The sequence below is a fragment of the Mytilus trossulus genome, chromosome 3 (genome assembly GCF_036588685.1).
Source record: "Mytilus trossulus isolate FHL-02 chromosome 3, PNRI_Mtr1.1.1.hap1, whole genome shotgun sequence".
In the NCBI taxonomy this organism is placed as follows: Eukaryota; Metazoa; Mollusca; class Bivalvia; order Mytilida; family Mytilidae; genus Mytilus; species Mytilus trossulus.
The window spans coordinates 54725339-54737358 of record NC_086375.1 but is presented as its reverse complement, the minus strand read 5'-3'; the positions used below and the strand labels follow the sequence as shown (position 1 = coordinate 54737358).

Sequence of the window (12020 nt, the reverse complement as noted above, 5' to 3'; positions counted from 1 at the left end):
TTTCATGGATCAGTGAATAAGTTTTAATGGTCAAATCCATATCTCATATATACTATAAGCAATAGGTCAACTAACTACTTGATATTTGTTTTATGGAAGAATTGTATGCTGCACATGTCTGCCTGGCATGGTGTTCATCTGACCTTGACCTCATTTTCATGGTTCATTGGTCAATGTTGAGTTTTCTTGGTTAAGTCTGATCCTTTGAAACTAAGTAATAGGTCAGCTATAGTATTGTATTGCATGATTGTAAGATGAACATGTATTTCTTGTTTGGTTTATATGACCTTGACTTCATTTTCTTGGATCATGTTAAGTTTATGTGATAGTACATGAAGTAGAAAAGCTTTAAATTTCAGACTCAAAATAATGTCAATGATTAGTTAAAAATGGCGCGACATTTCAGCATGCACCCTCTTGTTCATTGTTTTGTACACAAGTCTTATAGTAAGTTTTCTTGTTTGAATTGTTCACAGATCATTTGGAGAGCTTGTACAGTTGACTTTGTGGTATGTGTTTTGGCTCATTGTTGAAGGCTGTACAGTAACCTATAGTTATTTGCTTTTATGTCATTTGGTCTGTTTGAGTGTGTTTATTGGCAATTATACCACATCTTTTTATTTATTTAAGTGGCTTCTAGTTTAGGACTGAAATCTTTCCATCAACTGTTGACACAGATGCATGTCTTCCCTAATTTGTGGGGCAAGTGATCTCTGTATTCCAACTAATGAATCAACAGGACACTGAGGTTGAGGGTTGTGAGTTCAAACCTCACATGTGGTAAGTGCACTCAGCTACAATCTATTGACTAGGATTGTCAGTTTTCCTACTGAAGGTCAGTGGTTCTCTCAGGAGATCTCAGCTTCGTCTACTAATAAAAAACTGACTGCAAAATAATAGTAAAATAGTAGTGAAAGTAGTGTTGAACACCAATCAAACTATCTACTAGGCACAAATGCATGTTTGCATTATACTCAACTGTTGTGTTTTTGTTCTTTTTAGTTAGAGATTAAACTCTTTACTTGTGGAGTGTTCTAAATTAGTTACAAATTTAAAGTATAGAAATATGACTTATACAGTATCTAAAGATTAATATAATGCACAATTTTAAATCTCATTATACAACCAGATGCTCCGCAGGGCGTAGCTTTATACGACCGCAGAGGTTGAACCTTGAACGGTTGGGGCAAGTATGGACACAACATTCAAGCTGGATTCCGCTCTAAATTTGGATTGTGATTAAATAGTTGACACAGCATAGGTTTCTGACACAGAATGAATGTGTTCTAATGAACTTAAAATTTTTGTTTTCTCTTAGAGCAATTCACTATGCTGTTGAATATTAATCCTCTCAAAAAAATGTTTAAAGAAATTTTCTTTTTATTTATTAAAATTTCAAATGAGAAAAATTGAACCCAATTTTTTAATCACATCCCCCTTTCCCTTATTCCAAAACTAATTTCAATTAAAATATTCTAATGGAGTTTGCAACAATTACTACTCATTTAAATACATCATAAAATATTAAGATGTAAAAAAACTGCTTGTTATCACTGAATGGTAAAGATTATTTAAATTTATCAGTTGGTGGTAAAAAGTGAATATACATTGTATATTGTATATAACAAAGATTTTAGTTGATTCTGGACAAAGAAAGATAACTCCAATTAAAAAAATTCTTGCAGATATTTCTTGCTTACTATACTGGACAAAGAAAGATAACTCTTAATTAAAAAAAAAATTGCTATTTCACAATATTGTGAAATTAGAAATATCTTGCCATTGCACAATACTGTGCAATTGAAAAGACTTGCTATTGCACAATACTTAATATAATAATTTTAGATCCTGATTTGGACCAACTTGAAAACTGGGCCCATAATCAAAAATCTAAGTACATGTTTAGATTCAGCATATCAAAGAACCCCAAGAATTTAATTTTTGTTAAAATCAAACTTAGTTTAATTTTGGACCCTTTGCACTTTAATTTAGACCAATTTTAAAACTGGACCAAAAATTAAGAATCTACATACACAGTTAGATTTGGCATATCAAAGAACCCCAATTATTCAATTTTTGATGAAATCAAACAATGTTTAATTTTGGACCTCGATTTGGGCCAACTTGAAAACTGGGCCAATAATCAAAAATCTAAGTACATTTTTAGATTCAGCATATCAAAGAACTCCAAGGTTTCAATTTTTGTTAAAATCAAACTAAGTTTAATTTTGGACCCTTTGGACCTTAATGTAGACCAATTTGAAAACGGGACCAAAAATTAAGAATCTACATACACAGTTAGATTCGGCATATTAAAGAACCCCAATTATTCAATTTTTATGAAATCAAACAAAGTTTAATTTTGGACCCTTTGGGCCCCTTTTTCCTTAACTGTTGGGACCAAAACTCCCAAAATCAATACCAACCTTCCTTTTATAGTCATAAACCTTGTGTTTAAATTTCATAGATTTCTATTTACTTATACTAACGCTATGGTGCGAAAACCAAGAAAAATGCTTATTTGGGTCCCTTTTTGGCCCCTAATTCTTAAACTGTTGGGACCGAAACTCCCAAAATCAATACCAACCTTCCTTTTGTGCTCATAAACATTGTGTTTAAATTTCATTGATTTCTATTTACTTTAACTAAAGTTATTGTGCGAAAACCAAGAATAATGCTTATTTGGGCCCTTTTTTGGCCCCTAATTCCTAAACTGTTGAAACCAAAACTCCCAAAATCAATCCCAACCTTTCTTTTGTGGTCATAAACCTTGTGTCAAAATTTCATAGATTTCTATTAACTTAAACTAAAGTTATAGTGCGAAAACCAAGAAAATGCTTATTTGGGCCCTTTTTGGCCCCTAATTCCTAAAATGTTGGGACCAAAACTCCCAAAATCAATACCAGTCTTCCTTTTCTGGTCATAAACCTTGTGTTAAAATTTCATAGATTTCTATTCACTTTTACTAAAGTTAGAGTGCGAAAACTAAAAGTATTCGGACGACAACGACGACGCAGACGACGACGCCAACGTGATAGCAATATACGACGAAAATTTTTTCAAAATTTGCGGTCGTATAAAAACACAATAAAACCATTTTGAATAATATGAAAAACAGTGTAGACTGCAAATATTGACACCAGTGCTCCAAAACAAAAGAAAATTTAGAATTTTAAAACCACAAAATAGTAAAGGATTTAGAAAGTTAAAACCTATTGTATTGGGCTTGACAATGTTTAAACCCTCTACACTTGTTTGCATCTGTCCTTAGTCTGTAATCTGATGTTCAGTAGTTGTTGTTTGTTGATGTGTGAGCCAAGGCTCTGTGTTGAAGAATGTACTTTGACCTATAATGGTTAATATTTACATATTGTGACTAGGATGGAGAGATGTCTCATTAGCACTCATACCACATCTTCTTATATCTATTGACAGCCTATCTTAAAAAAAAACAAAGACTAATACCAAGGTCTTTGAGACAGTTAAGGTGGTTCCGAACACTTTCACTAAAATTAATTTGGCTCGTTTAATTTTCATAAAATTTTAACCAAGTATTTAATTTGGCCCTTTAACAAAAATATAAAAATTTCAAAAACTTTGAACCAACCCTTTTATCAGAAAAAATGACACTGGTTTTGTAGCAGTTTGACAAACACCAATTCTGATCGCAGAGAAGCTTAATACTCCCTTTACAATACAACGTAATTAAATTGTTTAGCTGACTTTACAGAGTTATCTCCCTGTAGTGTTAGGTACCACCTTAAACAGAATAGAGAGGTTACTAAACCTGTTTACCCTCTTGGCCACGCTGGTAATAAACAGATAAAAGATTTCAACTCTATTAAGACAGATTTATTTGACATAATTATTACATGAAATGAACATGTATACAGACAACAAGCTAGAGTTTTGTTTGTCAACAAAGCACCATATAAATAAACAACTATATTAAGGTATACATCACATCTATATTATATGTACATTAGTATAAATACAGCTAACAATATTATACGACTTTACATGTATCAGATCTATCGGCATATGAACTTGGAAAATAGTTTTCCAAGTGACCAAAGTAAATACAAACCACCTTTCCTCATTTATTTTAATTGACCTTTCACCTCATCAAAGATTAATTTGGATGAAAAAGGTGTAAAATTGGCGATACTTTATCTTCAAACAATGTGTTATGATCAAGACTAAGCAGGAATTAAATTGCTATAGGAATACCATTAATGACCATATCAATTAATTGCTTAAAACAAGGTATTTTCTATACAATATATATATGTAAAATGCATTGTGTAATTTCTAATCAAAGCTTCAAATGCAGTAAGCTATGTTATATGCTTTTTAGTTCACTTTCAAATATACCATCTTGGCCTATTACAACTGTTCAAAACATTCTATCTTAATTACGAAAATGTCAAATGAAATTGCAGAATTTTATATATATCAAAATATAATAATAAAATATATCAAAATTAAATGTTAGTGAAATTATGCATAACATGCAAAATAAAGCTTTAGTGAATTTACTCCTCACAAGGAGATGATTCATAGAATTTTTGTTGGTCCTGATACACTAAAAATTTATATAGTGTTTCAAGGATAATGGAAAAGTCGTTTCATCATGTCTTTAGTCCTTCCTTAAATAGTCTGTTTACATGAATCTTACATTTAAAGTTTACAGAGAGGCATGTACACTCCTCAAATATTAAACTTATCAAACTATTTTCAATGACTTCTGAGCATCTAGTTTCTGCTGAGGGCCAAAAATGTTGAATTTTAAATACAATATTGTCATCATTTTTAAAAAGAAATATTTTTTTGGCAAGTAATCAATACATAGAAACTAAATATTAACTATTGAAGTTAAAATCCCATTTACTATATTTCAAAAAATTGCTCTACATGCTTATACATCTGCAAATTGCTAATATGTGATTGGCTTTTAGATACATTTTGTGTTTCCATCATAATAATAAATACATTTCATGTTGAGCTGCCAATAATCTTTGCTAACAGAAATTAATGACAAACACATCTACGTAAAGACAGGTCGGCTAATACAAACTGCCATATATTAAAGATACTTATCAACAAGATAACATAATATGGATTCAATATTGTTCCTGGGGACAAGGCTTCTAAAACCGTCATATATTCCCGACTTGACTGAAACTTTCATAAAAAGTCCGGCAGCTCTCAGCCTCAAACAGTCAAATAGAATTGGTTTGCCACTTTTTGTTATTCAAGGCATTTTTCATAAAACGGTCATTTAAATTTTGACAAACTATCTATCATTATAAATTCCGTTTGGGTTTTGGACATGTCCGCTTGGGCATACTATTTCACAAAGATATTTCGGTCATAATTGGGTTTATTACAACTAATGAAGTTGGGGGTATCATTTTTATGGATTTTGTTGGTACCATGAAATTATTCATTCAATGAATGACACATTATATAAATGCCTGTATGCAGACATCAGCAAAACCATGAAATAAAAAATCCATGAATATGCAAGTTTTCCTTAATTCACAAAATTTGGTACCCACGAAAATCAAAGAATCCACAAACGTTTTCATTTTGTTTTTAATCACACAATATGTAAAGCAATGCAATATTTCTACAACTATCTCAGTTATTAACTGTCACACATCATAGCAATAATTAAGTCAATTAGACCCTATCTCAATGAACCAGACCTTTACAAAGACAGAGAGTTACATTATAGGTGGTATAACTAAAGAGGTATATTCACTTGTTAGAGGTAACAGCAAATTAAATATAGGCTTATCAAAATATGCTTTCTCGACACTGAAGCTAAAATATGCATGCATTCTATTATCCAAGTCTATGACAATCAGAGAAAAGCCTACTTTGTACTTTGTATATGAAGACGATTACATACCTTATCATTACAGAGGTATTTCTGTGGTCAAATAAATACTGGGACTAACACACTAACACAAGACTGACTAGATGAGCCATTAACAAGTCATCAAGATTAGCAGATACAATATATTGCACAACTAATAAATCTTTTGTCGACATAGTGTGTGGAAATTTATTCAATCGAGTAAATTTGCTTACTTTTTGTTATAAAAAATAATTCTTTAGAAATTTCAATAAAAAAAATAATCTTAAGCAATTTAAACTTAATAACCAGATTTCTGGAATAAAATCATTTAAAATATAATTATGAAAAATACAGATTCAAATAGACTTATTTTAAGGAACAATTATGAATATTTGAAAAATGTTAATTAACTATAAAAACACAATTCAACATGATTGCCAATAATATGATCTACATTTTAAAAATGACAAATATATCTCATTTTCACTCCAAGAAATTTCTCAGTCACTCATGATAAATGTTTGCCAATACAATACAACATTAATATAACATGTGGTTTATGGTACAAATTGACATTACTATGAAGCATAGTCTACACTTACATTGATACAAATCTGCTTTTATACAAAAATCGATAAACCATTTTTAACATAGGCATATTTCAATATCTAAAAGAGTCACTTATCAAGTAATTTTTGAAAAGAGCTGACTACAATCATATAAATTCTGAGCAAAGCAATGCAATAAATTGTGCATGTTTATGCATTATCATTTCAAAGACTGAAATCTAAGATGTATTCTCCTTTAATATTAAGGAGTAATAAAATACTTGCTCCAACTGAAAACTACCCTTAATTTTTTGGCCACTGATTAAAATCTTATACAATCCAGGATTTCAAATACCAGCCTATTTTCATTGTAACTTTATTTCTTGCCCATTCCCCCAAAAGTTATTCTAAATCAAATCATATCAGCATATAAAAGTGAATAAATTTCTAATCAATAGTGCACTAAATTATAAGCCTGGTAATTTTTTTTTCAAAATCTAAGCATTTTTGTGAATAGCTTCAATGGATTTTAGATTAGGATTTTCTATTTATGGAATTCATAAGATTAATATGTTCTTTTTATACCTTTTAGAACTATATACAAATCCTGTGTAATGATAATATTTATCTTAGATGACGATTTGACTGATATTTTCGTAATGAACTTTTTCCATCGAAATTATTTATCAACCATTTTATCGAATATCAGCTTTACTAATTATAGACTTTTTCTTAATGATTAAACAAATTCAAATAGTATTAGTTATGCCGTAAAATTTCTACCAATATTGTGTCCATTTTATGAACAACACTTTAAATGGCTTATGAAACTGGAGAAAAGAAGTTTAAATAAAGACCCCATCAGTAGCTTAAGGACTAATTTCATGTGCTGTGATTCTTAATCATGATCCCCACTGTATATTCCCTGTACCAGTTAATACAAAATAAACTGCAATTAGGGTGGAAGCATTTTCTTTATCCATTATCAGTAATATTTCTAATGTGGTTTTTTTAAATTTTCAACATCCTTAGTTAATAGGTTCAACTGTTGAACTTTAAAAAATCAATCTATCCTATCAGAGATGGAGAAACATTGTATCTTTAACCGAAATCTATATCAATAATTTACAATTCATAAAATATAATAATCAGGCTTCTAAATATAGCCAAGTTCTTTCTTCCCTGTAGACATTATATATTACGGTTGATGAACATTAGCATGGATTTAAATAGTGGTACACCAGTTCTAGGAGTTTTATGCTATAGGAGATTCACTATGCTTCTGTGTCATCTCCTTCATGTCCTTTCAGTCGTAACCTTGCAAAGTCTTCAAAGATGAAATCGTCATTCTGATCTACCTCACCACTGAAAAATAATACAATTCTATTAAAATCACTGTTGAAAACACTGTTGAAAACAACAACACAAACATGGGTGTCACTAGTGAAGCAGAATCCTTCTAGAGCACTAAGTTCTACCCCAGTTGTTTGTGGGCTTTGAGTGGCTCAGTATTAAGTTTTCTGTTCAGTGTTTTATTATTCAAATTATTGTTGTTTTGCATTTTGTAGTTTTTAAACTTTCTTTGAAGTCATGATTTCTATAATTTAGTATGATTTTTGCCTATCAGCTTGGCATTTTTCTCTTTTTCTAAAGAGCTTGAAGCACTTTTTTCAGCTTTGAACAAACAGAATTAATATCTGCCTCAAGAAAGTATATAAAATAATAGTGAAGGCGATGTAAATTTAACTCATCAACCAGTCTTTAAAAAGTCAAAAACATTCCATTAAAAAGTGGTCTTCTATCGATCTTCTGGATACAAAAAAAATGTTTGAATTTCCCCCCACAATTAAATACCTTTAAGGGGGCTTGCGGGTCTAAATCAACTTTTTTTTTCTAATATAGGATTTTCCTATATTTTTCTATCATTAAACCTTATCTTATACCTAATGGAAATATGAGATAAAAATATGGGGTCACCGTTCACTTTAGCTCGCAATTTGCCTCCGAAAGAAGCATACATTTTTGTTAATGTCCTTTTTTTCTGTTGAACTAATAGGAGAAATATTGGTAATATCGAAATAAAAAAAGAACTAAATTACAGAAATCGCTAAAATTTTACAATTATTTAGTTTATGTACAGCATGTTTGAAAACAATAATAAAAAATATAGGTCACCGGTGAGTTAAAAAAGATATTTCAATTTAAACGTCCAAAAATGCCTTTTTTGCACCAAAGGGAGATAATTTGGAGCTTTTTCAATGATATGAACATTTTAAAAGTCATCTGTGGCCAAATCAAATCGATTTTTCTTGGTGATTTTTGTGCCATATAATAAAGTAATAGCTAATTGTGTAATTAATAAAATTTGTAATGAAAAAACAAATGTTTAATTTTTTGCCGATTTTTTTATACCCGCAAGCCTCCTTTTGAGGCTTGCCTTAACTCTGTACTGATAAAAGTGAAAAATTACCACAATTTTCATTTTGAAACTTTGACAGTAGATCATCATAGCATACACGTTATCATAGTACAGTATATAAATGATGTTGATGGTGCAAACATTTAGGTTGTAATAGGAAGGAACACCAATATGGATTACTCCTGTTCATTGTGCATGCAAATAAATAATGATTGTGTGTTTGATATATGATGGTGGTCCTATACATATTGGTAACATAGCATTCTTTTGCTGATTAGAACTTGTCATTTTCCATATCAACTAGTTTGGCACTAACCTACATGTACCAAGCTTGAGAAGGGAGATTGTAGGCTTCAAATGGGTGATGTCTGTTACTCAGGGTGAAATGGACACATCATACACTATCATGATAAATTTGATCTAATAATTTCTTAATATAACTAAAATGTTTTCAAAATGGTTATTAGGGCCAGCAACACAATTTTGTCATTGATGATGGCTATTCAAATGAAGTTGAAGGGATAAAATAAATTTTAAACTAAACATGTATGAATTTATGACATTATGTAGTGTATAATTTCAGTTTGAATAAGTGATATTCCTCCAAAAGAGGGCATGATACCCTTGAATGAGAAGGTATAATATATCTGCAGGAGGGCATGATATTCTTGAATGAGAAGACATGTTATCCCTGCAGAAAAGGGCATGATATCCTTGCATGTGCAGGCATGAATCCCTGCATAACAGGGCATGGTGTCCCTCCAAAGGAGGGCATGCTATTCTCTCATGAGTGGGCATGATACCTGCACATGAGCGGGCATGATATCTCTGATCTCTACATGAGAGGGCATGATACCTGCACATGAGCAGGCATGATATCTCTGCATGAGAGGGCATGATATCACTGCATGAGAAGCCATGATAACCCTGCATGAGAGGGCATGATATCCTCACTCTAATTAAAGCTGGTGTAAATGTAGTATTGGTAATGCAACGACACCAAAGCATCATTAAAGAACTTTGTCATAAAATATATTTTTATAGAACTTATATGACATCACAATCTCCCAAATTGAAGTTTAAACAAACTGATTGTTGCTGCATCTTGCAAAGTTGAATTTAAAAATAACCTTTAATCTTAAATTCACCAGATATACCTATAATATGGGACAACAAGGTGATTATCATTATCTCGACATGCAGCATGACTTTCATAATATATTTTTACAATTATAATATCTTTCCAGAAAATTACCACACATTTTAGTCCTCCTTTTTGCTAATGCATAAAAAATATTCATTACAATTGACTTCATATTACTTGATCAAATATGTCTTACAATCTATTCCATTTCCATTTGCACCCTTTAATTTATAAATTCACATATTCTATTCTTTTCGTGAATGAATACTAAATCTTGGTATAAGTACATAAAATATTAAGAAATCAGAATTACAATGTAAAGCCATAATAAAAGAAAAGAAAATATCACTTACTTTTGAAGAATACATTTTTGTAAATCTACTTTGATGAAAACTAAGGACAACTTATTAGTTTCAATGGTTTTAATGCTTTTATTCAAATTCATATTTGTTTTCGGTTAAAACTTGGGAAAAAACAATAAATCTCCTAATACTTACTTTGTGTCCAGTTGTATAAGATTAGTGTCCACTGGAACATCACCGTCCTCTGTTGGGACCAAACTCACTGATCTTGACGGAGGGGGAGACTCCAGAGGCTTTGGATGTGTCAATGTAAATGGCAGTTCTACGGATAAATCACTGAAAACATAAAATAAGTCGTACTTTGTAAGAAATCACTGAAAATTAAATCATTTATACTTTGTAAGAAATCAGTGAAAATTAAAATCATTCATACTGTGAGAAATCACTGATAATTCATACTGTGTGAGGAAACCAAATATATGAAAATCATGCAATTCGTTAAACAAAAATTTTGTAGCATTTAGGTTGGTGTGATGTGCTGATATTCACCTATAGTATAAGTTTTTGTTAAAGCTGGCAAGAAGTATACCAGTGAGAGCTCTAACATGACCAAATAGACTGACAGACAGATGGAAGGCTCATAATTCTATATCCCTCGCAAAATCATGTGCAGGGGACAAAAATTTAATGGATGACTTGCTGCGGACAACTTTGACAATCAAAAATGAAAGAATCAAAGTGCTTGTGAGCATTTTTGGGTAAAAGTTCCATCAATTTTACAGCGTGAACTAATAATTCAACATTGCATTGTATTAAGTTTTGAAATGCACAACTATGAATCAGAGATTTCTTTCTTTCTCAAACTAAAACATGTAAAACTCTGGGCAAAGTAAGATAACTCCAATTCTTGATATGACTTGAACAAAGTAGATTTGATATATATTTTATTGATTAAACTCATGAATAGGATGTCTAGAATTTTATACTCTTTGTACTGTTACTATTGAAACAGAGACATGTCTCGCCTGCATGCAACTTTATAGAAAATGCAACTACTACAATCAAAAATACTCTTACATTTAAAATATGCAAACTATTCAAAGTCAATGAACCATGACTAAAGGTACAGGGCCTAACAATCTCTGCAGATAAGATACACCCTAGTCGTTACAACTACACACCAAATATCTAAAATTAATCATAAGTGGTTCCCTTGAACTGAAGTAATCACAACCTAAATCATGTAAATTTACAGAAGTTTCAAAGTAAATATATCATGATTGAGGGAGACAGGCCAAATAATCTCAATTAAAATGAGATATGCCAATGCCAATATAGCCATACTAAAGATTTATCAAATCTAGAGTGTTTCCTTTAAACTGACAACAAACTTCAATGTTTAAACTATGTGAAAGTTTCTAAGTCAATAGACAAATAGAGAAGGGAAGGGGAAAAAAATCATCATGGCAATGAGAAGTGCTAATGCTTGTTCTATAGCATACCAAATATCAATGACTAAACATTAGAGGTAGCTGCCACCAAAAATAGCACATCTAAAGTTCATCTTTGAGGTTTGTTGCTTCACTTTGAAGATTGATTAAGTTAACAAGGTTTTCTGTCTTACCTTTAATCTGATTCAAAGTAAAGTAGCCTTAGATGCATGTTTTTTTATTAGTTGTTATTGGTTTTGAACTAGATGTCAGTAACTGTGTGTACTCTCAGATCTGTACTTTGTGTCTTT

General features: G+C 31.0%; 1 protein-coding gene across 3 annotated transcripts in view; it reads right to left on the bottom strand.

Moving 5' to 3' along the window:
* Window positions 1-3837: 3837 nt before the first annotated feature.
* LOC134711861 (beta-arrestin-1-like) overlaps window positions 3838-12020 on the bottom strand; it is a 65068-nt gene continuing 56885 nt past the window's right edge. For all 3 annotated transcript variants that reach the window (XM_063572805.1, XM_063572808.1, XM_063572806.1), the window contains exons 12-13: window positions 10475-10615; window positions 3838-7779 (exon numbers count right to left, since the gene is read on the bottom strand). In XM_063572805.1, the coding sequence (XP_063428875.1) occupies window positions 7689-7779; window positions 10475-10615 (232 nt within the window). In that variant the 3' untranslated portion in view covers window positions 3838-7688. The remainder of the gene's footprint in view (window positions 7780-10474; window positions 10616-12020) is intronic.